Source organism: Protopterus annectens, chromosome 13.part0, assembly GCF_019279795.1.
Source record: "Protopterus annectens isolate FY-2018-M chromosome 13.part0, PAN1.0, whole genome shotgun sequence".
In the NCBI taxonomy this organism is placed as follows: Eukaryota; Metazoa; Chordata; order Ceratodontiformes; family Protopteridae; genus Protopterus; species Protopterus annectens.
In genome coordinates this window covers 15,114,445-15,137,042 of record NC_056747.1, presented here as the reverse complement: position 1 = coordinate 15,137,042, position 22,598 = coordinate 15,114,445, and the positions used below count along the sequence as shown (strand labels likewise).

At 40.5% G+C, this 22,598-nt stretch overlaps 1 protein-coding gene across 3 annotated transcripts in view; it reads right to left on the bottom strand.

Annotated features, from left to right (window-relative positions):
* Positions 1-22,598, bottom strand: part of CHAF1A (chromatin assembly factor 1 subunit A) — a 1,619,257-nt gene that overhangs the window by 1,453,604 nt on the left and 143,055 nt on the right. For all 3 annotated transcript variants that reach the window (XM_044090585.1, XM_044090587.1, XM_044090586.1), the window contains exon 3: positions 15,739-16,589. In XM_044090585.1, the coding sequence (XP_043946520.1) occupies positions 15,739-16,589 (851 nt within the window). The remainder of the gene's footprint in view (positions 1-15,738; positions 16,590-22,598) is intronic.

Sequence of the window (22,598 nt, the reverse complement as noted above, 5' to 3'; positions counted from 1 at the left end):
TGTCAAGGTTCATTATTTATCATTAGTTCTGCATTAGTACTAATGTCAAGGTTCATTATTTATCATTAGTTCTGCATTAGTACTAATGTCAAGGTTCATTATTTATCATTAGTTCTGCATTAGTACTAATGTCAAGGTTCATTATTTATCATTAGTTCTGCATTAGTACTAATGTCAAGGTTCATTATTTATCATTAGTTCTGCATTAGTACTAATGTCAAGGTTCATTATTTATCATTATTTTCAGCATTTTGTTTACAGAAATTTTTTGGTTTTAAATCCAAGTTTTAGAGAGCTGTAATTGGCATTTTTAAGTTGTGCAAAGCATTTTAAAACTGTTTGACTGAATGTTTTATTTAATTAATTGACTCTGATTATTGTAATTGGTGATTTTTAATTGTTTAATTGGCTCAGCAGTTTAATATAAATGCACTGCACTGCCAGAACAACATTGTAACTTGACAAATCCTGGGATTGCCAGGCGAAAGCGCTTGTTTTATTCTGTATTAAAGATTTTGTTTTCTATGCTGTTTCTGGAGTTGGATTTTCACCAGTTTATCTGCTTTTACAAGGAGGTTTCTCAGTGAGATTTGTTAACTTTGGGCATTTTGCTCTACAACTACAATTTGTCCTGGAAGCCTTGGTACGCTGACTTCTTGCCAGCACGGTTTCTTATCGTCTGCAAGATTCCCTGATTGGGATGTGCAGGTAGGCTTCCTTTAAATCTAGTGTTACCAACCAGGCATTCTTGTCTAGCATAGGAAGCACTGGAGAGTTGGCATCTTGAATTTTGGAATCGCCAAAAAGGTGTTTAGAATAGAAAGGTAAAGGATAGGACGCCATGAGTTGTCTTTTCTGGGTGCCAGGAAAAGTCTCAAGTAGAAACCTTGTCCCTTCTCTTCTGGTACAGTTTGAATAGCCTTTACGCTCAAGAGAGAGAGTACTTGCTTTTGAGCTTCTGCCCACTGATTTGGGGGTAGATCTGGCCAACTGTTTGGGGTTGGTAATGTGTGGAAGTGAAATCTGTATCCTTGGGAAACTATATTTAAAACCCATTTGTCCTGGGTAATGAGTTCCCAGTTTTAGGCCTGCAGAGCAATCTTTCCCTTTAAAGGAGCAGTCAGTTGAGAAGTGCTTGGAAGTTTTAAAGTTAGCGAAAACGAATATATGAAGAGAAACCAACAAGTTATAGAGATGCAGCAAGCACAAAAGACCAAAAGAGCTCCTCTCCTCTTAACGTAGATTAAAAGTAAAATACAATCAACATTTTCGCTACTTGGTAAGGTAGTAGCTTCCTCAGAGATGCAGAAAAAGGCGCCACAGTTTTTTAAAATGATGTTAAGGAACACCCACTATCTGCGTCAGAGTTTACCTTAAAAAGACAGCATACTTAACCATGCAAGTGTTGAGAACGAACTTCAAATCAGTTATGACACACAAGTTAAAAACATTAAACAATTGTTAAAAACATTCAATACAATGCTATCAGATTGAATTCATTGCTAAACTAATGTATAGTAAGCAAAAGTAAAAATATAAAAATATAAAAGAAATATAAAAAAGTGGAAAAACTTGTATTCCTGTTCTTTTTGTGTACTTATTGAACCAATTCCCTCCTCTAATGCACAAAAATGTGTATGCTTTTTTCGCATGTCTCATCATATGTGCGACTCTCAAAGTTAACCTAATCATAAAAGTAAAATGAAATTTACAAGTCCACTATGTTAAGAATAGAGAGAATATAATGTTAAGAAAAAATCTAGTTAATACTATGAAATGTGTACTAGAAAGTTGTAGTTATAGTTGGTCGCTACATTAAAAGTATAGCAGGAGAACCAGAACCCAGGAGTCTGAGGTGAGCTAAAACCAATTTGGAAAGGACAAGAAAGAGACATGGGACCTAGCCAAGAAGGGGCCAAATGTCAAGAGTTAGGCTTGTCCTTAAAAAAGGCTTCTGAGACGGAGTCAATGTATTGAGCAGGAGGAATATCCCTAGATCCCCTTCTTATCCTTGGGATGTGGAAGAGCGTCTGCAGAGAAAGGCAAACTTAGGACACTTCCTTTGGAATTTGGGGATAGGAGAGATGATTCCTGCAAGGCATTACCCTTACCCTGAATGGACAAACAGATAAGCAGCAGTTGTCCCCAAAAGGTTTCTTTCTTTTTTTTTTTTTTTTTTTTTTTTAATCCAGAGGTGCATTCAAAAGCTTGGCTTTAATATCAAATCAGTTAAAGCCTGGAGACAGCCAAGAATAATCCATCACAGAACCAAAAATAGCAGCAGCAGCATCCCGAGATGAGGCAGAAGCGGCATCATAGCTGCACTTCATGGAGTTACTGGTGACCTGGGAATTAGATCCAATGAGGGAAACAGCTGAAGCCTTCCCATCAGAATCAGGAAGGTCAGAGACCACTGAAGCTACCTGAAAAAGAAGAGCCAAAACATACTTGGTCATGTGGACTTGGTAATTAACAGCCCTAAAAACAGAAGGGTCAGCATTATGTACATTTTTACCCAACCTCTCCATAGCTCAACTATCCTTATTCTAAGAGGAGCTACGTAGAGGTCAAGAGCTTAGGCGGCTTGTCAGAGGAAATGGAAACCACTGAAGGATCAGAAGGGAGCTTACACAAAACTCTGCAGTTCTCAGGCACCTTATAAACTCTGTCCGGTTTCTTGGAAGCTGGGGAGTTGAGAATTAACCACAGAGGCAGGAGAAAAGGTGTCTGAAAGGGCTGCCAAAACAGCAGATGGCTTAGGAGACTCCATCTGTAAAAGATTGTATCTTTTTGAATGTCCAAGACCAGAGAACTCTGCATCACACCAGCAACAGCATCTCCAAAGGGTAATTCTTCCAAGGGATGGTCTGGGCTCAAAAAATCCTCTTCCTCAAAGTCGTACATTAAAAGGGGAAGCAATTTGAGAGGAGTAATCTGGGGATTCCTCCCCAGACTCCCAAGTCCTCAGAGGAATACAGTTTCCTTGGCCTGTAAACAGAGGTGGAAACCTGGAAGGAGCAGGGAGAAACATGCCTTTAGGAAGCTTCAAAGCCAATAAAGCACAAAGTAAAATCCTGCCATTCATGTTGGGGTCTTTAACAGAGATAAAGTTTGCTTTTTGTTTTTTCTTCAATGGGGCGTTTACTCAAAAGACTTGTGGTTCAGACCCTTGGCGTAATTTTATTATCGCAGTAGGAATCTTCCCTTCTGAGAAATTCCTCTTGCCTCTTGGAAATTATCGGCCAAGATGCCCCCTTAACATCCAGCACAGACATCGTAAAAGCCTCAGAGATGTGCAAGCAATCGGATCCGTGCCAGCCTCCAACAAGGTCACAGCAGAGGTCTACATGGGGAATCTGCCTCACGCATTGACATCTTACCTTCTTGGTTGACATGAATACAAATCAATAAATAAAAAAGGTAGAGAAGAACACCAACACAGGGCACTGATCTGAAGACTGCTTGGTGACCAGCACGAAGGTACTCAGGCAGATGTTCAGTAATGGTGTTCAGACTGGTGGACGGACAAGTTGTAGAGTGTTTGCATCCATATGTAGCCTTTATAACCTAAAGGCTTTGGTATACAGGCTTGACATTCTGCTATCCTTGCCAGATTGCTTATGTAAAACTAATATTGCAATAGTGATATAGAAGGACATAAACGATGATCCAGAGGGAAGCAGAAAGGAAGAAAATCTACTAATGGTGGGTCTTGATGCAGAGAGAGCATTTTAACAGAGTAAGCAGGGATTTTACAAGTACAGCAATGGAAGCATTAGCCTTCACTGGAAAAATAAGGTTGATTAGGAGGATATGAGGGATTGGAGGCAAAATTTAAGTGAGGGATTCCCCTCTGATAAGCTCCTTTGAGCAGAGGAGGCAGGCAGTATTCGCTTCCTCCTTTATTTGCATTATATTTAGAACCACTGGTAAAGAAAAGGGACTCAAATTCAAGGACATAATTAGTATGGTAGTCAAGAAAAGCTGTCTATTTGCAAATATTTTACACCTAATAAAAACAGAAAATGGCATTTCACTGCTGTGGAACAGATAGGGTCAAGTCTTTTCAGGATACAAAATTAATGCAAATAAAACAAAGGCTATAGCTGTAAATGTGTATGCACACAAAATTTGGTTCAGCAATATCCATATTTATGGGGATAAGGATAAATTAAGTACTTGGGTAAGAGTAAGGATTAAAAAAATATTCCGTTATGGCAGCTAAAGATGTGTGAGAAGAGACTAAACAAGAGGATACAAAAATTGAGAAATCTGAAGCTCCGATTTATGGTTATGGATAGCAAGATACTAAACGGGAATAAAACATTTCCACTGGTTGTGTTTTACTCAGGTCAGGCATATTTTTGTCAACCAAAGAACATGTTGTGGATTCCAGTTAAGAGTTGAAGGATTTTATCTGGGAGGGGAAGAGGGCAAGAGTCAAATGGAATTAAACTGATACTTCCAATGGAACAAGATGGTTTGGGATTACCTGATTTGATAGGGTATTTCAAAGTTACACACAGCACAAGAAGAAAGCTATAATTCAAAGTGGAAAGGGATGACAACGAAATTGGGGAAGCTCAAGAAATAAGGAGACTGGAATTTTGGACGCAGATCCTCAACGAGAATACAAAATATTATATTCATAAAGTAGCAGAAAGTATTTTAAGAGCTAAACCAACACAGGAATGGAGAAAGGAGATTCTGCAGATAGATGACTGCAATTAGGGGTACAGAGAAGAATGAGGGGGTGGAATTTACTGGTGAAAACTGGCAAATAAACCAAGTACTGGCAGCAAATAAATGTAGAGGGAAAGGTAAAATGGGAAGAGGCCAAGAAGGTATTTGGACTGCAAGCTACAGACTTGCCTTCCTTATCAGGGATTTACAGAGTATAATCAAAGAACAAGGAATAGGAGGATCCTAACTTAAATACCAGCATTGACATATTTTTAGTAGAATATAGAACAGAATCAACTGTTAAAAAGGGATAATTAGTAGGGCATATAAAATATTGTATGAAAAGCTACAGGAAATCAGAGATTATTGAAAATTATTGGGAAGAGATTGAGTACACAATTCACAAACAATTGGAGACTATATATATGCCTCCCAAATATGCAAGTCTAGAAGAATAAGATTATTTGCTTGGAAATGTTTGCGTAGGTATTTTTATATATTTATATTTTTGGGAATGTAATGAGTTGGCAGACTTTAAAAACTCCCTACAGACTTTTCAGAAATAGTGGGTGGACAAATTGGTGCAACTAAGGAAAGGATACTTTTTTTTAGCTGTAATACTAAATTGGAAGTATCTAGACAGACAAAATAAGGCCGTCCTAAGTAATTCTGGTGGCTTGATTGTTGAGAATTATGTATTGTTTTTATCGTACATTTATACTGGTTAGAATATGAAGTAATTTGGCACAATTTAATTACCATCCATTTGTGCATATATCATAGTTATTAAAGCAATTTTAACACCACCATATAGGCTTGCAGTTTTTGTTAGCTGTTATGTAACGTTTATATGTTGCCTGTTAAATGACTGGGAGGATGTGATGTCATCATTCGTCAGTGTATATATACCGGTTATTTTAAAATGACTGTTTTTTGGCCTGAGGAAGCCCTTTGGGTGAAAGCACTTGCCACGTTCTTGAATTATTAAAAGGATTTTTTTTTATATCGTCCTTGGATTATTTATTGGTGAAGTGAACACTGCCTGTTACTACAAACAGTCTTTCATCACTTTTACTTTGACTATACTGCATCTCTATACTGAGTATATGTGCATTCAGTACAGCTGATATTGAATGTTATTAAGACTGCTCAATACTTTATAGTTCGTATTTTATGCTGAGCATATTGCCCTGCCATACAGTTCTCCTGTGCATGGTTTTAGACTTCAAAAACTCCCCACAGACGTCTTTCAGAAATAGTGGGTGAGCAAATTGGTGTAACTAAGGAAATACTTTTTTAGCTGTAATACTGAATTGGAAGTATCTAGACAGACAAAATAAGGTTGTCCTAAGTAATTCTGGTGGCAGTCAAAGAAGCCATTTTACTAGAAAATGAAAATCAAAAAGTCTAAAGTAACCGTACTAGAAGTAGTGACTACAGCGAGAAACTGTAGATAAACTAAACGAGAGCAACCACCAAACAAAAACAGCTGAAAAACAATACACAATATCACCAGCAACTTCTTTTTTAATACAGCAACAGTGATCTGGCATCTTGGAAATTTTCCTTCAAGGATCACAATAGTACAATTTCAGCTGCCTTAAATATTCGAATGCAAGCAGCCAGTTAAGTTCCAGTTAATTAAATTACTAATACAATTTAATTCATTTGATAATTGCATAATACGCAATATATAAAAAATATGCATCAAAATTCATGTAAAGAATTATATAAAAAGTACAAAACTTCATATACATAAAACCACACAAAACACCATGGACAAATCATCCAATTATAAATGCATTTTACTAAACTAACATGACCCTGTAAAATATTTAAAATACCAACTTCTTGATTTAAACCACGAGGGCCTTAAAGTCCGAAATTTAAATATCATTCTAGCTTCTAACTCCAATAATTTACCCCCTCTAGGCAGGAAAGGTTTTCCAAGAACTAAAGAAATTAAACCACTATCTGAACCCTCATGCATTTCACGAAAACAATTAGCGCTAGGACTCCATCCATTTTTATTTCTTTCATCTCCAAGATGCTCCAAAACGCGAATTTTCACCATCCATTTTGTCTGACCTATATAACCATTTTATATCAGAGCATGAACATCCCAAAATATAAACCACCCCTGTCGATCTGCAGTTAAAATAATATCTAGAACCAAACAAATTTCCCATTAAAGTTCCTGACAAATTTTTAGCCCCATTACAAAAATACTGCAATGACCACAGGGGAATGTACCCATAGGTAAATTCATGTTAGGCCCCACAATGAAATAATAATTTAATAATTCCTTCAATTTTTCCTTTGCTAAATGAAAATGTGACATGTTTGGGGAATAAGTGACCAATATTTTTGTCCCCAGAAATAATGCACCAAAATCTTTTAATAATCTTAACCAGCATATCAGAAAAAGAACATTTCGTAACAAAAGCTTTTTGTCCACATCCCTGTTAACAAAAATAAGTTATTTTATCCAAAATCTCCATATACTCTACCAACATTCCTTGTGATTTCTGTACATTATCCCCTAGTATTGCATGCTTACATCTCGATAGTCTTGCCTCATCATAACCTCCCTCCATTATCCAATTCCACCACCTTCTGAATCACATCACCAGTATGATCAAAAATTCTTTAAAATTCAGCACTAGGTAAAGAGTTTTCTGGATGCATGCTAGTAGCATATAGGAACATATGCTATGAGGTTAATATCCTAAATGGTTTAAAGCCAATAGCTTCACCATTCCCATACAATGTCACATCCAAAAAATGAATAGTTTCTCTACTAAACTCAGAAAAGTCAAACCATGTTCATTGCAGTTAAGGGTCTCACAAAAATCACAAATATCTCCCTTACAAATAAAGATAACGTCATCAATAAAGCGCTTATAAAAAGCACAACCTTATCCCTATAAAAGGAGGTGGGATATATAAACTTACTTTCAAAATATCCCATATATATGATAGCATATGAGGGTGCATAAGAAGCCCCCATAGCTGTGCCCTTCAACTTCCGAAAGAATTTCTTCTCCAAGGAAAAATAATTGTGGGTTAAACAGAATTCCAATAGGTTAACCAAAAAAGCTATTCTTGGGCCTTCACCTAACATATCAACAATAACCTCAATTCCCCATCTCAATTTAATATTTGTATATAATGATTTGACAGACAGTAATCCAATAATAATTACCTTGCCATCTGATTTTAACCAACTCATTTAATAAATCTTGCGTATTCGAAATACGTGCAGAAACGTTATATTTTTTTAGATGAAAATCAAGAAAACTGCCTACGTTGCTTAGAGAGGAGCCGACCCCTGATATGATGGGCCTCCCAGGGGGCCTCTCAATTTTTATGTACCCTTGGCAAGGCATACATAATAGGGGTAACTTTTTTTTTTTTTTTTTAACATGCAACTTTTTCACATCTTTACATTCAAGAAAACCAAAACGTTCTCCCCTTTCCAGCAATCCCAACATTCATTATAGTTCATAACTGGGTTCCTAGATAAAAACTTACATTCATCTTCACAACCTATATGTTAGCTATCATTTCACAATACAACTGTTTATCCAAAAATCACCCAATTACCACCTTTATCTGCACATTTAAAAATGAATTCCATTTTTAGCTTTTTTAAATTTAAAGCCAACCATTCATTCTTGGTTAAATTGTATGATTTCTTCTGCTTCACGAACATACTAAAAGCAATGGAAATTTCCTTGTACACAATTTTTTGAAACAAAGTGATGGCAGGCATATTTATCATAGGCATAAATTTACTCATTTGGCAAATTAGTTAACTGTTATTTACCATACCCAATGGCATAAAGTAAACTATCACTGTCATCAACATTTTCAAACCCTAACGTTTCGATTCATAATCATAAACAGAGACCTTCATTAAATCTTCACATGCAATAATGTCTTTCATCATTTCCCATGTTTGCCACTTCACTACATACTTTTTTCCCAAAATATACAATTAACAGCTTTCTACAGAACGTCTAACTCAAAATATAGGTCGACAAAAGAGGGCGTGAATGTTGGTACACGTTTACTGCCTTTAAGTAATACAGCCTCCATATCACCAGAAAGGCTAAGCTTAGATAAATTAATATGCATTACTTGTGTATTATACTCAACCAGAAACTACATGTCCATTATTTAAAGAGGTTTCTTCTCTTCATGCCCCCTCTCCCACGATTTGCCTGATTTCGACTGAAAAGTCCGATCATTAGAAGTTACAGCCTAGTTCACCTCTTCAGCTTCCAAAGCAGATGATGCAGCAAAAGAAACAGATTTGGTTCCATCCTGCTCCATAGAAGATGCCGAAACACCACTGCACTTCTATTTCTCACCTCTGACGTGCTTCGTGACGACTCCAGTTCCCATGAGAATATACCAGTCTCATAGTCCTTCCATGTCACATAAGAGCTTATTTCTTTTACGTTGAATAATTTCAGTCTCCAATTTAGAGACTCTTTCACTTATTGAAAACATCTGCACCTGATAACAGGACTCCTCCACCACCTCATCCTGTAAATGCAGAATCTCCCCCTTTAGTTTATCATGCGCCCTCAAAGTTGCGTTTAATTAAAATACGAAGCCAAGTCAGGGTGCATTGTAACAAAGCCAGTTTCCACTCCTCAGATAAATCACTCCTCCTACTCCTCTGTGAAATTTGCGGCAGGCAACTGATCAATACGTGAACCCCTCGGGGTTAAATTCAAACTCACATTTCTGAAGGAGGCAGGTATCCAGAAACAAAGCAATCTCCTTTGCCACAAGTCTTTCCAGTTGCAAAAAACATCCCTCAGTCACAACTGTTAACATTCCATGGATCTATCTGTGCAAATTTTTTCTCTCGTTCCCTCACCATATCAACAAAATTAAGCAACCCAGGCATATCAAGGAGCCCAGGACTCCCAGCTGTTTTGAAACATGCTAATACTAGTACTGGTGTTAGAAAATATGCCAAACACCAAACAAAAGCAGCTAAAGAAAAACAAAATACAGCAGCACAATACCAGCAGCAACTTCTTTTTTAATACAGCAACAGTGATCTGGCACCTCGGCAATTCGCCTTCAAGGATCACAATAGTACAATTTCAGCTGCCTTAAATATTCGAATACAAGCAGCCACTTAGTAATTTAATTAATACAATTTAAATAAACTTATTTTGTGTTTTTCTTAAACTAAATGAGACCTTTAGAAAAGGGTAGGAGCAGATGAAATTACATAGGAAAGTTGGGGATTTTAGGAACAATACATACAGAATAGAGTTTTTGAAGATTAAGGTTTAAGGGAAGAAAGGAACCAAATGCGCTGTTTAATGTTTGATTGAAAAACAGATGTGCTGGATAATATTTGCAACTGAAAAATATTGTCAATAGTTCTCTCATTTATGCAAATGATTAAACATCATCACTTGTGATGTAAGTAAACAAGAAACGTCTTTACTGAATTAAGTCCATGAAGATCAGTGTTCTGACCCAGAAAACAAAAAAACATTTTTTACTGGTTTATTATTTAACAGAGCTTCAAACTGCTGTTTATGGCAGGACTGTTTGAAATTCAGGACACAAAGTCAGTTTTTGTAAACTCTCCAACTACTGTACACCTCTAAAGGGATCCCCAAAATAAGGCCTTTTGTAACCAGTCTGCAGGCCACCACCACCTCCAGTTAAAGCCCCATCAATGTCTCACAATGCAGAACAGTAACAGTCTTTGGTTTCTGAAAATATTCACATCACCTTAAAATTAAGGTCTACCTCAAAAGCAAAGATGTCAGCTACTTGTCAATGAACTTTTTAAAATTATGACAAACCACTATATCACTAGTCAGGGTTTTAAGCGAATGTATCAGTCAGGATCACAAAGGTATTCTTCACTTTGCTGTTCTGAACACAAGAATGACCTCCAATAACCAGCCTTAACTACATCCCTAGTAACCCAGGCTTGATTAGCAGCTTGGGGATCATTGGTCCTGGCAGGATAGTGCACTTGAAATATGCTCCCAAAGAGGCGACATGATCCACGTGGGGGAGGGGTATGTTCAGACATTGTCAATGAATGCAGGTAAGGGGGCAGGGAAACAAAGGTAAATCATAATTCCCACTCAGGAGCAGCAGTTGCTAGCACCCCCCATCCAAGGATGCCATTAAGATCAAAGCTGCCTCCAGCTCACTCAGAGCCCTGGGAAGAATGAGGAGAAATAGCACGTAAACATGGCAATGGACAGGGGTATTGAGTCAACCGGAGAAAGGGGATGGGTAGGGGGCAGGGAGAATGAACAGACTACCAGATCCATCACTACAGATGTTAATATCCCAAAGATGTGTATATGACTATCCCACAGTCATGCAAAGCCCAGAATGACTGCCAGTGTCCAAAATCCAGAAAGAGGGACATTATATCGCATCTTAGTGTTCTGAAAATTATGGAGGCAACATGTCAGGTAGAAGAGCTGCAGGAGTCTCATCTGCACAGGGGATTGTAAAATGACTTCACAGAAAACAGGCAGCCAAACTGTTTTCAAAAGTACTTCACACACTTCGGCCTTTAATCTAGCACATATCAGATCCAGTCACCAAACGGCCATGTAGCCCTTCTAAATTATATTTACACAGAGTTCAGACTCTGTTCTCACCTCTGGTCACTGTGTGGAGTTTGCAGATTCTCCCCATGTCCACTGGTACTCCAGATAATCTTAATCATCCCCCCTTTTGCCCCATTTTCTACATGGGGTTGGGTGTCATGTTAACGGTTGCCAACTCTATTAAAATGCCACACTCCTGCCTTCGACACTCATGCCAGACTGAGCTTTCCTCACACAATCCAGCCCCTCTTTGCTGGATGCCATAATTTCCTCTGACTTTCCTCCTGGTCTATCACAAATCTTCACCAGATTATTCCTCCTGGTCCATCACAAATCTTCACCAGATTATTCCTCCTGGTCCATCACAAATCTTCACCAGATTATTCCTCTTGGTCCATCACAAATCTTCACCAGATTATTCCTCCTGGTCCATCACAAATCTTCACCAGATTATTCCTCCTGGTCCATCACAAATCTTCACCAGATTATTCCTCCTGGTCCATCACAAATCTTCACCAGATTATTCCTCCTGGTCCATCACAAATCTTCACCAGATTATTCCTCCTGGTCCATCACAAATCTTCACCAGATTATTCCTCCTGGTCTATCACAAATCTTCACCACATTGTTCCTCCCCATCACAAATCTTCACCAGATTGTCTTTTGCTTTTCTGCATATGTGCCTGAACCAATGCAATCTGCTCTCAGATTATTTTATGCAATTGAAGATACTCTGGCTTCTGTTCTTATGTCCTCAGTCTGTCCTGCAGTGTCATCCTACCACCCTTCTCAGGCATTTCATTTCAATCACCTCCAGCTTTCTCACATGCTCTGCCTTTACTGCCCACATTTCTGTACCATACAGTCGTACTGGTTACACCGCTGTCTTGTACACCTTGGCTTCTTTGGCATTTTTCTGTCATATACTACACCTGACACTATGCCAGATGGCTGCACCCCCCCCCAATTCTAGCTCAGACCTCTTCATTCAGACTTCCCTTCCTCTCAACCACCAAGCCTCCCAGATACTTGCAGCTATTAACTTCTACCACCATCTTCTGTTTTATCTCAATTCTCAGCTTCTTATGATTTCCCCACATTTACTGTCATTACATCTGTCTTACCTGTACTCTGTTTCAACCCATGTCCCTTCAGTTTTGTATTTCATTCCCCTATCCTTTGCTTAAGTTCTTGCGCAGAATCTACCTGTAATGTCACATTGTTTGCATACAGTAGCTTTGCTGATCTGTCCCCTCCAGCCTGTTTGCTAATGTACTCCTTTACCAGTATGAACAGCAGTGGGCTCAGAGCTGAACCCTGGTGCACATCCACTCCCACTGGGAACCCCTCTAAGACCGAACACTTTCGTACTGAAGTCATCGGGTCCTTGTACACTAACCTTGATTCTACCAACATTTCTGGGACTTTGAACTACTGCAGTACTGCCCAATCAGGTTTCGTGTGTCCCTGTCACATGCTTTATCCAAGTCTAGGAATGCCCAGTTGGACTCTTTCCTCATCTCCAGCTTCTTCTCAACTATCCATCTCACTTCAGTGTCATCAGTTGTGTGGCATCCTGATCTGAATTTTAACTGCTCATCTCCCATCTTACCTACTACTACTACCCTGGGTATCAGTTTATCAAACCACCCTCTCCACAACTTTTATGAAATGTAACAAGGGTTTGATGGCTCTGTACTACCCACAGTTGTGGATGCCCCCTTTGTCCGTGTACACTGGCATGAATGTGCTTATTCTCCAGTTATCTGGGATCTCTCTCTCGACATTGCTACGAGTACCTCAGGAGTTATTTCTCCTTTATCTTACCCAGTATCTACCATATCTGCTGTGACCTCATGAGCCTGCTGCTTTCCCAGACTTAATTTTCCTTAGTGCTATTCTTACCTCTTCTAGGGTAGGCTCTTCTCTCATCATAGGCTGTGTCTGGGGCAGTACAGCATCTGGGAGATTTTCTTCATTTAAAAGCCACTGGAAATACTCCTTCCATCCGCCTTTACGGCCTGTGGACTGGTGAGCAGTTGTTGCTGGCATCCCTTATGAAAGGTGTCTGACTACCTTCTTCATCTTTGCTTTACTACCTGACCTAGTTTCTTTGGGCCACCTACTGAATCACATTGCAGAAGCTGGGCGAGTTCTTTCGAGGCCCTAGTCTTTGCTATTGCAACTCCTTTCCTAGCCTGTTATCCACCCAGTATTACTTCCTAGTGTGGTCCATCTTTTCTTCCTTCCAGGTGTGGTCCATCTTTTCTTCCTTCCAGGTGTGGTCCATCTTTTCTTCCTTCCAGGTGTGGTCCATCTTTTCTTCCTTCCAGGTGTGGTCCATCTTTTCTTCCTTCCAGGTGTGGTCCATCTTTTCTTCCTTCCAGGTGTGGTCCATCTTTTCTATCTCACACTTTTTCCTGCACTCCTTTCTTTTGATAACTTCCAGGACTTCTGCATTTCACTACCAACTTTCCTTATGTACCTTATTTCCATACCTGGCTTAGCCACATATCTGTACCCATCACATATGCTGTTGTGAGGCACTGCCATTCTTTTTCAACTCCCCTTATTTCTTCCTCTTCTTGGGGTGGTAGAGCCCGGAGCCACTTCTTGAACTGCTGTATCAAAGTCTTCAGCCTAGCCTCTGTTGACCTTCGAGCCTTCTCTAACCACCACTTGCAACTGATTGTAACAACCAATGGTTTAAAGCTGAGAGTCAACTCTTTTGCTAAGGATGACTTAAAAATCACCGATTCTACCCCAGTGCCCGTAACACACAATACGGGTAAGACTTCCTGCTGTCAAGTAAGCAGCTCTTGTATGTTATCTTGTGTGTCTTTCTGAACCATGTACTGGCTACCATCAAGTCATTTGCCAGACTTGCATCTAGAATGGCCTCTCCATTATTCCTGTTGCCCCATCCATGTGGACCCAGGCAGTCCTCATATCCTGTTCTGGAAGTGCTGTAGTTCCCTCCCAAAAATACAATGGAGGATTAACTGTACCCAGATACATGCTGCATTCGCCCCTGCAAGCTGACAGGAGGCAAAATGTTCATTGACCAGCCACTTACCGAGTTAAAGAATAAATTAAATTTCCTGAGTGTATGCCTTCTGTGGGTTTTCATCATACAACCAACCACCTCTGCATTCTAGCTCTCATACACAAACGCCCAGGCTAGGAGCCCCTTCTCGATTCTCGATATGTGCCTGCAGTGCTGCAGTATTCAATACCCAGATTCCAAGGGACAGCAGTAAGCCTGCCTAACCACCTCTGGATTCTAGCTCTCATACACACCCAGGCTAGGAGCCCCTTCTCGATTCTCGATATGTGCCTGCAGTGCTGCAGTATTCAATACCCAGATTCCAAGGGGCAGCAGTAAGCCTGCCTACAATACACATTCGCAACAGTTTACATACCACACAAGCAACACTGTTCAGTGAAACCTGACCATACGATACTACCAAGTTTTATAACACAAGTATTTTGTATAATAAAGAAAGGGTACCGCCTAATGCTAAAGTACAGCTATCAGTAACAAGTAAAAACTACTCTAAATGAAACGCTGTACAACAATGGCCAATGAAGTAAAGTTCTCTTGGAGAATAGGTAGTGTGGTTAAATGATATAAAACTTAAAAGTGCAAGATATATAGCAAAAAACTTGCATACATTTCCAGTACTTGAATTAAATGCACTTGCAAGATATTTACGCTGTGAATGCAGTTATACCATAGCAAATTGATGGCGATCGTTTGGAACACATAGGGACTGTTTTATTCTACATCAAGATTTTAACTTGACATGAAGATTTTAACTTTTCCTATAATAAAAGAATGTTAACTGCCATTAAAGCTAGAAGCTTTTATTTGATCTGTTAGACTGGTTAAGCTGTTATCACAGTTCAACACAGTCACATAGCAGCCACTACATCTTCAGTGTGGATACTTTGTATATCAGACCAAAAAGATTGGATACTTTGAAGCCATCATAAGACTGGACACTTTGGAGCCATCATTTCGCTATGGTATAACTGCATTCACAGCGTGAATATCTTGTAAGTGCATTTAAATTTAAGTACTGGAAATGTATGCACATTTTTTGCTATATATGTTGCACTTAAGTTTTATATCATTTAACCACACTACCTATTCTCCAAGAGAACTTTACTTCATTGGCAACTGTTGTACAAAGTTTCATTTTGAATACTGTTTTTACCAGTATTTTGTATAAGTTGCTTGTGAAGAATTAACCACAAAACTGTGTAGGACTCTTTACATAAAGGCAACATATTTACTATGCTCTTTCACACTAAACAGTCGTTCCATGCAGGTCTCAAAGATATTAATCCACACACACTGTGATAAATTAAAAAAAAATAAATTTCAAACAACTGAATGGGCATATCACTGAAAATCTGTATAATGAAAACTAACCTTAGACAAAGGGGTTGAAGTTCTGGAACCTGGTCCATCACTGGTCTCTTTCATAGCTTTACCTTCCGGCGAGCTGTCAGAGGCAGAAAGTGAACTAGCAGAGGACAAAATGACAGAGTCGTTCCCAAGAAATGATTCTAGTTTTGATTCCTGCTCAGTTTCTGTCAAAATACTATCCTCTAACTGTGAAGAATTTGATGATTTAACAGCCATTATATCTTGTAACACTACAAGTGGGTATCTACCTTCTAACAACACATCCCTGCTCCTGTTAAACTTGCTGCTTGCATTTTGGGAAGTGCATATTCCTGTGTTAACTATTAAAGTTTCCCTTTTGTTCACAGTTTCAGAGCAGTTCATGGAATTATGTGCACCATCTTCATTTACGCTTGCATCCAACTTACAGTATGACAGGCTGGCAGGTTCCTTAACCACAGAATCCTCTAACATGTCAGACAGACTGGAAGAATCAGTTGACCTACATTTGTTTTCTGTTCCTTCATGAATGACTTCTGCAGAACATTCCATGATCGCACCAGTCTGCCCCATTTGAGCCTCTGTAATACCATTAGAGTCCTCTGTGAGATCAACAATAGCTAATGATTTGCAATCATCTTTTCCTGCTACAGCACTCTTGAGAATAAAGTGATCTAAAGATCCTTTCCCGGTCACAGGTTTATGGGGAAGGCCTTGCTCAGAACCAAGCTGGCATTCATTTTCTACATCATGTGACATATCGAGGTCAGAGTCATTATGGCATGGAGAAATCTTCAAAGAATTTGGTTTCTTGCCCTCCAATGGATCTTCATTCTCCTTCAGTACAGGATTCAGTCGCTTAAATGGCAGTCTTGCTATAAATCCAAAAAAAAAAAAAAAAAAAAAAAAAAAAAAAAAAAAGTTATATATGAACCAGAGACATTGTACCATTTCATCACAACACCACTCATCAAAAGCCCCCCCCCCAAAAAATAACTAGTAATCTCTATACTCACCATGTGGGTCCTGCTCCCCCCTGCTTATTAAATCTAACATTAAGCAGTCACAGACTGAGAAAGGAGGAACCTTCTGACAATTTACCATTTTGATGACATGAAACCAAGTCATTACAAACATCTCAAACTACAGCTGTGTAAAGGGGTTAAATAACAGTAGTTATATCACTACTGCAGTCATCAAAAGGGGGATACAAACGTTATGTACTTACCATAATGACAGATCTGCTCAGTCTTTTCATCTGGTTCAACACGTGGGTTGCCAGATCAGACCTCAGCACCTTATACCAAAGCTTTGGCCCAGACAGCTGACTCCTCCCCTACCCACAAGTCTCCTCTCCTGCTACAATTACATATGCACAAATATGCCAAGGAGGAAACAGGATAAATACTATAAATGTAAGACATGCAAGGGATCAGAAAGGAAAGGGTCCAAGAGAGATCTAAATGATGATAATCCCTAGAAATATAGCAACATGTTTTTCTTCATCTGATTCAACATGTGGGACATATTCATAAGCTACCCGACAGAGACATGGGTGGACTTAAGGATATTTCTCAGTATGGCAAAGCCAAAAGATGAGCAAGTCCTGGAATGCGCATCTAACTTGTAGTGAGATACGAAGGTATGAGCTGAGGGAGGTGTTACTGCACATCTGACTTGTAGTGAGATACGAAGGTACAAGCTGAGGTGTTACTGCACATCTAACTTGTAGTGAGATACGAAGGTATGAGCTGAGGAGCACGTTACTGCACATCTAACTTGTAGCGAGATACGAAGGTATGAGCTGAGGTGTTACTGCACATCTAACTTGTAGTGAGATACGAAGGTATGAGCTGAGGAGCACGTTACTGCACATCTAACTTGTAGTGAGATACAAAGGTATGAGCGGAGGAGCACATTACTGCACATCTAACTTGTAGTGAGATAAGAAGGTATGAGCTGAGGGAGGCATTACTGCACATCTAACTTGTAGTGAGATATGAAGGTACGAGCTGAAAAGCATGTTACTGCACATCTAACTTGTAGCGAGATACGACGGTATGAGCTGAGGTGTTACTGCACATCTAACTTGTAGTGAGATACGAAGGTATGAGCGGAGGAGCACATTACTGCACATCTAACTTGTAGTGAGATACGAAGGTATGAGCTGAGGTGTTACTGCACTTCTAACTTGTAGTGAGATACGAAGGTATGTGCTGAGGTGTTACTGCACATCTAAAGTACAGTTTTGTACCTACCATAAATGTAGATGTCCGATAGACATGCAACTGCAGTCATAACATATGGGTTGTCCTGCCTCAGGCAGCCCTCGGTCGGCCGGATTCCAAAGTCTGGGTCCGACGTCGGCTGATGTCGCATTTCTCTCTGACGTCAGAGCGGCTGGAGTACATAAGCATCAGCCGACGCCATTTTCTTCAGTGTTTCTTGCCCCAGATGCCAGCTGCCCTCCAAGGAAGGCTGTAATCAAATTCGAAGACAAAAACAGGATTCCAGACAAATAAATGAGCAATAAACAGATACACCATAACAGATATCCCCAGCTAAGAGAAACAGGGATAGGAGTGGACCCTAGGCATAGAGGGGTATGGAGGGAGGGAAAATCCGACTGCAGTTGCATATCTATCGGACATCTACATTTATGGTAGGTACAAAACTGTACTATGTCCTTCAAGAATGCAACTGCAGTCATAACATATGGGTAGAATACCATAGCTTAGCTGGGGGAGGGGAAATGCTCTAGGAAAAAGATCGTGTGGCAATCAAACCCTGCAGGACTGCCGAAGCAAAGCCTGCTCTGGATCTGGAGTATAGAGGGAGATTGTAGTGTTTGGAGAACGTATGCACGGAGCTCCATGTAGCAGCTTCTAGAATGTCCTTAGTAGGCACCCCTCTTAAGAATGCTGTAGAGGTGGCTGTAGCTCTGGTGGAATGTGGTCTGACATCGACTGGAACAGTCTTTCCATGAAAGGAATAACAGAATCGGATGCAATGTCCAATCCATTTTGAAATAGTCTGTTTTGAAATTGCTTTTCCTTGGACTGCAGGGGCATAAGCTACAAAAAGTTGTTCAGACTTCCTACTGGTCTTGGTTCTGTCCAGGTAGTATCGAAGTTGTCTGCGAATGTCCAAGGTATGTAACAGTCTTTCCCCCTTATTCTCAGGATTGGGGAAGAAAGCAGGCAGATGAATAGCTTGATTTAAAGAAACCCTAGATACCACCTTTGGCATAAAAGTAGGGTTGGTCCTTAATGACACCCTGTCTCTGTGGAAAATTATGAATGGTGGTATTGCCATTAGGGCCTGTAGTTCCGAAACCCTTCTTGCTGAGGTAATTGCCAACAGGAAAGCTGTCTTCCATGAGAGAAATTGCAAGTCAACTGAAGCTGCTGGCTCAAATGGCGGTAGAGTCAGTTTTTCTAGGACAAAATTGAGGTCCCAGGCTGGCACTGGAGCCTTTCTTGGTGGCTTAATGTTCTTGATTCCCCTGAGGAATTGCCTTAGCAAAGGATGTGAAAAGACAGGCGGATCAGTGTTATATCTAGCTGAAATAGCTGATGCATGTATCTTTATGGAAGAATATGAGAGTCCATTCTTTAGTATATCTGCCAAATATTCCAGGATGAGTGGGATGTTCAATAATGATGCATCATGTCCCTTGCTGGTATTCCAAATGCTGAATCTCTTCCATTTTGCTAAGTAAACCTTTCTGGTGGATGGTCTTCTAGCCTCTGTTAGTATCCGCTGAACTTCCTTGGAGAGAGAGATAGGTTGAGGTTATTCATGGGATCTCCCAGGCTGTTAGCTGCAGTGTCTGAAGATTTGGATGCACTGTTTTGAAGTTGTGTTGAGTCAAAAGTAGAGGCCATTGGAGAAGGGCCCACTTCTTGGTGTGACATATGCTCCGTAGTAGTGGATACCAGTGTTGTCTTGGCCAGTCCAGAGCTATTAGGATCCCCTTGGGTCTCTCTGCTTTGATCTTTAGTAATACTGAGGTCCATCAGTGGCAGAGGTGGGAATGCATAGATTTTTAGGAAGTTGCAATTGAATGAGAGAGCATCTATTTTCCAAGCTTGTGGATGGTATGTCCTTGAGCAGAATTTTTGTAGATGATGGTAGAGGTGAGAGGCAAATAGGTCTACTTCTGGCCTGCCCCATGTCGAAGTGAGCTGTGTGAAGATCTTCGGATGCAACCTCCACTCGTGTGGATCTGTGAAATTCCTGCTTAGGCTGTCCGCCAGCACATTGTCTTTGCCTGGAACAAACTGGGATTGTAACTGAATGGTTTAGGCTCAGTGATTTTTCCGAAAGATGCATCGTCAGTCTGCAAAGGGGGTAAGAATGGGTGCCCCCTTGCTTGTTTATATACCACATCACAGTGGTGTTGTCTGTCCGTATCAGTAAACGGCCTTGCTGAAGTTGGTGTTGAAAGGCCTCGATGGCATGCATTACTGCCAGCATTTCCTTTTGGTTTATATGCAGATGTGTTTCCTTTGGAGACCATTGTCCTTGTATACACCTGCCTTCCATGTGCGCCCCCCATCCAAGGTCTGAGGCGTCTGTGGTCATGGTCTGTGTTATCTGTGGTTTTTTGAATGACATACCTGTGTTTGCCTGGCTTACCGAGGCCCACCATAGGAATTCCTTTTGTAGGCATGGAATGAGCGGTATGGTTGTCCAAGTTGTTGCTGTGCTGAGACCATAGGCTTTTTAGGTACCATTGAAGCTTTCTCATGTGTAGTCTTGCTGATGGAACCAGGAGAATGCAGGATGCCATGTAACCCAGGGCCTGTAGGAATCTCCTTGCAGTCATCTGGGTAAGTTTTGCCAAACCTTTGAAATAATGAGTTAACTTCACTTGCTTGTCTTCTGTTAGGTAAGCCATTTGAGAGGCTGTGTCTAATTTGGCTCCTAAGAAGATTATTTGCTGGGATGGCTGAAGTCTTGACTTTTGGAAGTTGACTGTGTATCCCAGAGATTGAAGTAATCATATGACATAGTCCAAGTTTTTTGTCAACATCAATTTGTCGTCCGCTTGTATAAGGCAGTCGTCCAGGTACGGGTAAATTTGGATCCCCTGGAGCCTGCAATGAGCAATTACTGAAGCCAGGCATTTTGTGAATACTCTGGGCGCAGTAGATAAGCCAAATGGCAAAGCTGAGAATTGATAATGCTCTGGCCCTGCAAGAAATCTGAGGTATCTTCTGCAGCTGTGTCTGATAGTGACATGCAGGTATGCCTCCTTGAGGTCCAGAGTAATCAGCCAAGACCCCTTGACCAGCATGGGAAGGAGTTGCTGTAGAGTCAGCATTTTGAACTTTGGTACTATGAGAAAGGTGTTAAATGCGGACAAATCCAGTATTGGTCTCCACTGAGATTCTTTTCTTGGAACAAGGAACAGTCTTGAGTAAAACCCCTGGCCTTGTTCTTGTTGTGGAACTCTTTCTATTGCTTTCATCCGGAGTCAGCAGAGAGATTTGCTTGATGGCCTCTGCCCTCTGGTTGTGGTAGGTTTGGCATGCCTTGTTTTCTTGGTAAGGTATGAAAATGGAACCTGTAACCTCGGTCTATAATGTCCAAAATCCATTTGTCCTTTGTCAATCTGTGCCAATTGTCTGCAAACAGAGATAATTTCCCGCCCAAGGGAGCTTCTATTTGTTCCCTGGTAGGTGGAAGTAGAGGAAAGTCATTGAGATTGTGGCTGTGGGGCAGGTGAAACCCCTGTGTCACTTCTTTGGTTTGCTGGCTGCCATTGTCGTCCCCTGTAAGGACCTCTGTATTGTCCTCTTCCTCGGCCACGTCTGTTTTTACCCCTTTGAAATTTTTCAGGATTAGGAAAGGACCAGTTTTTTGAAGGCCAATTCCTACTGAATCTGGGGGATTGCACCTGGAGGAAATCTTTCACCGTCTGAACTGATTTTGCTTTTTCCTCGATGGACTTTAACACATCCTTAGCATTAGCACCAAAAAGCTTGTTCTTTTCCAAAGGTGCATCCAGAAGTTTTGCCTTTACATGATCTGGTAGAGGTTGATCTTTTAACCCTGCATGTCTACGAATGACTGCCCCTGTCATAGCTGCCCTACATGAAGCTTCCAGTGCATCATATCCACACTGCAGGAAGTGATTGCTTACTTGCTGAGAGTTATGTACAGCTTCCTGCAAAGACTTCCTGTCTAAAGGATCAGGAGAGGCCAATGTTTTCTGTAAATCCTCTAACAGGAAATCCTGATATTGTAACATATGAAAAAGGCAATTCAAAGCTCTCATAGATAAAGTAGTGGAGGTGTAAACCTTTTTACCTCATTCTCTCTAATGACCTAGCTTCCCTGTTGGAGGGCAAAGGATTTTTAGAGGTGGAAGCTGAAACACCTTTAGGTCCCTGAGAAATAGTTTCCAAATCAGCAGTATGGGCCCTGAATAAATGGGAATGTGTTTCTGTGACCCTGTAATACCTGTCTGGCTTGGCTGGATCAGGAGGAAGAGAATCAGGGGTAACACTAGAGTCAGAATATAAATCATCCAAAACATCAAGCACAGGAGGAATAGCTAAGGGCCTGTGCTGGGGCTTTTTAAGGAAAGTTCGAAGGCGCTTTCTGTAATCAGAATATTCCTGGCCTTGCCACTTGAAATGTTCCCTCATGGTATGCAGAACTTCCCCAAAGGAAATGTCCTCAGGAGGGGAGGCAGAGGGGATGGAATCCTCTGCATCCGAGTCCTCATAGGTCTGGAAGAGCTCTTCCTGGCCATTTGAGTGGACAGAGTCCTCAGAATCTTCATCTGAAGGAATAGGGTCAGAGGGTTCAACCCGGGGCCTTTTATCAGAAGGAGGCTGGGATCCTCTCTCAGGATGGGCCTGTGAACCTTT